Source organism: Camellia sinensis, chromosome 12 (assembly GCF_055761805.1).
Source record: "Camellia sinensis isolate YWXY chromosome 12, ASM5576180v1, whole genome shotgun sequence".
NCBI lineage: Eukaryota > Viridiplantae > Streptophyta > Magnoliopsida > Ericales > Theaceae > Camellia > Camellia sinensis.
The window spans coordinates 38,864,171-38,866,329 of record NC_138972.1 but is presented as its reverse complement, the minus strand read 5'-3'; the positions used below and the strand labels follow the sequence as shown (position 1 = coordinate 38,866,329).

At 41.4% G+C, this 2,159-nt stretch overlaps 1 protein-coding gene across 1 annotated transcript; it reads left to right on the top strand.

The window, feature by feature from the left end:
- The first annotated feature begins 1,169 nt into the window (after positions 1 to 1,169).
- LOC145803516 (uncharacterized) lies at positions 1,170 to 1,877 on the top strand. Its single transcript, XM_082896803.1, has one exon. The coding sequence runs from the start codon at positions 1,170 to 1,172 to the stop codon at positions 1,875 to 1,877; it is 708 nt and encodes a 235-aa protein (XP_082752929.1).
- The last annotated feature ends 282 nt before the right edge of the window (positions 1,878 to 2,159 follow it).

The following is a 2,159-nucleotide window of genomic DNA, read 5'->3' as shown; positions in this document are numbered from 1 at the left end:
TCTTGTTTGGGACATCACAGCATATTTACTACCCCATGCTTGTAGACGAGATTCTAAAGTGAAGGCATGCATTGAACACTTTTGTGGCATTAAAAGAGAAATGTGGATTTTATTCTAACAAGTGCATGGCATGATCATACACATCTCAATTATTTATATTACCTGTTAAATGTATCTCCTATTAGGCACTAGCTCACCCCAAAACTAACCACCTTTAAGGAAACAATGTTGATGCACCACCTTAGTGATTGACTTGGGAAAAAGATTTTGAGACGGGGGCACGGAAGCTCTCTTTTGCTATTTTATGTTTAAGTTTCGGGCTATTTTTGTTTGGAAATTTAAAATTTCATTTTGTTGTATATTTGAGGACACTCCTTGAGAAGATGTTTGCCTTTTTGGGTCTTTCTTTACTTTACCTCTTGTCTTTTGGACTATTTTATTTTGATGATATATGTAAACAAACAATGATGTAATTACTGGAATAGTTCAATAGAAAAGAGGTAGTCTTGGAATTTTTTTATAATTATTATGGATTTATTTTCTCTCTGTCACTATGCTATATTGCGTACACCTAAGGAAACATGATGTTTGATGGCATTTTTATCCCGGGGTGTTACAATTTGGTATCAAAGCTAACTGAGTTGAATTATGCCACAATGGGTTATCATGTTAGGATGGGACGTTAGTACTTTATATGTTTATGTCCTTATGTGATTATGTAGGTATGGGGTCAAATTTCTAATACATGATTTGTGTCCATTACACTTATCGAAGTCCCTATGGAAAGGCACTTGATCAATGCTTTTTCCACTTGGAAGTCTTTGAGTGTCGTGGAATGAGTCGGTATCTTAGGAGAATGATCCGTATGTGCTCTAAGTGTTTATGTGCTTATGTGGATTACTTTATGCTTAATGAATATATGGATATGGTTGTGACTATTCGAGTGTGATGCGTGGGTTGGCATATGGGTACATGAATTGTGAGTTAATTCCACTCTCTCTTACTCTTATATAGGATGTCTAGACGTGGCAGAGGCCGTGGTAGACCTCGCGTCGGGTGGTTAGGGTATCCCGGCCCAACCAGATCTTCCTCTCCAAGAAGAAGGGGTAGGGCAAAACAATGTGGCCGCTCCTCCGACCCAAGATGCAATGTGGGCACTAGCCCGAGAAATGGTTGGGGCTTTTCAAGAGTCCATGGACATACTCCGAGCTGAGCAAGCGGCAAGGAAAATAGAGGGAGAAACTCGAGCCTCCTTTTTAAAGAAAGAACTCTTTCCCTCTAACCCTACTGAGTTTAGTAGTGGGCTAGATCCCATGAAAGCTAATGAATGGTTAGAGCAAATCATTAAGTCCTTTGAGATCCTGGACATCCATGTCAAAGAGATCCGAGTAGCATTGGCGACTTATCAACTAAAAGAGGAGGCTGAGCAGTGGTGGAAATCTGTTAAGATTAAGGTCAAGCACACTTGGGAGGCATTTACCCATGTCTTTCTAAAGTTTTTTCCTCCCACGTTTAGGGAGAGGTTGAAGAAACAATTTGAAGAACTTAGACAGCTTGATCCACTGGTGGCGGAATTTGAGGCCACTTTTACTAGTTTGGCACACTTTGCACTCGAGTTTGTGGCGACCGAGGAGCGTCGATGCTTGAAGTTTGAGAAGAGATTGAGGCCTAAGATCTTGATGAAAGTGATGGGCAATATGTTTCGAGAGTATGATAGGTTGGTTGAGGCCATGGGGCATGTAGAGATCATGTTAGGAGCTGAGAAATGTAGGCTGAAACATAAGAGGTTTGGTTATGTGGAATCTCAGGAAGAAACAGGATCCTCTAAAAAGTCAAAGGGTCCTTTTTCTTCTTCTTCTTTCCAGTCCTTGCCCTAACAGACCAAGTCTTCGGGGTCAGTTTCTATGAACAATTTGGGAAACACGGGTCCTAACCGTATTACTTATTTTAGGTGTGGCTAGTAGGGCAACAAAGCATTGGAGTGTAAGTAGAATCTCAACCATCAGTAATTAGCTCATTCCCAAATCCAATCCCAAGAGAGGGGCCGCTTGCCCGCATGTTTCCGTTATGGGTAGTTGGGGTATATGAAGAGGTCTTGCCATAGTTAGCTAGAATGGGTGGTGTTCGGGGTCCCGACAGTCTGGAGGTTATCAGGCAAG

Bases quoted from the DNA above. Each gene is read 5' to 3' on its own strand.
- LOC145803516 (XM_082896803.1), top strand. From the start codon at position 1,170: ATGGTTGGGGCTTTTCAAGAGTCCATGGACATACTCCGAGCTGAGCAA.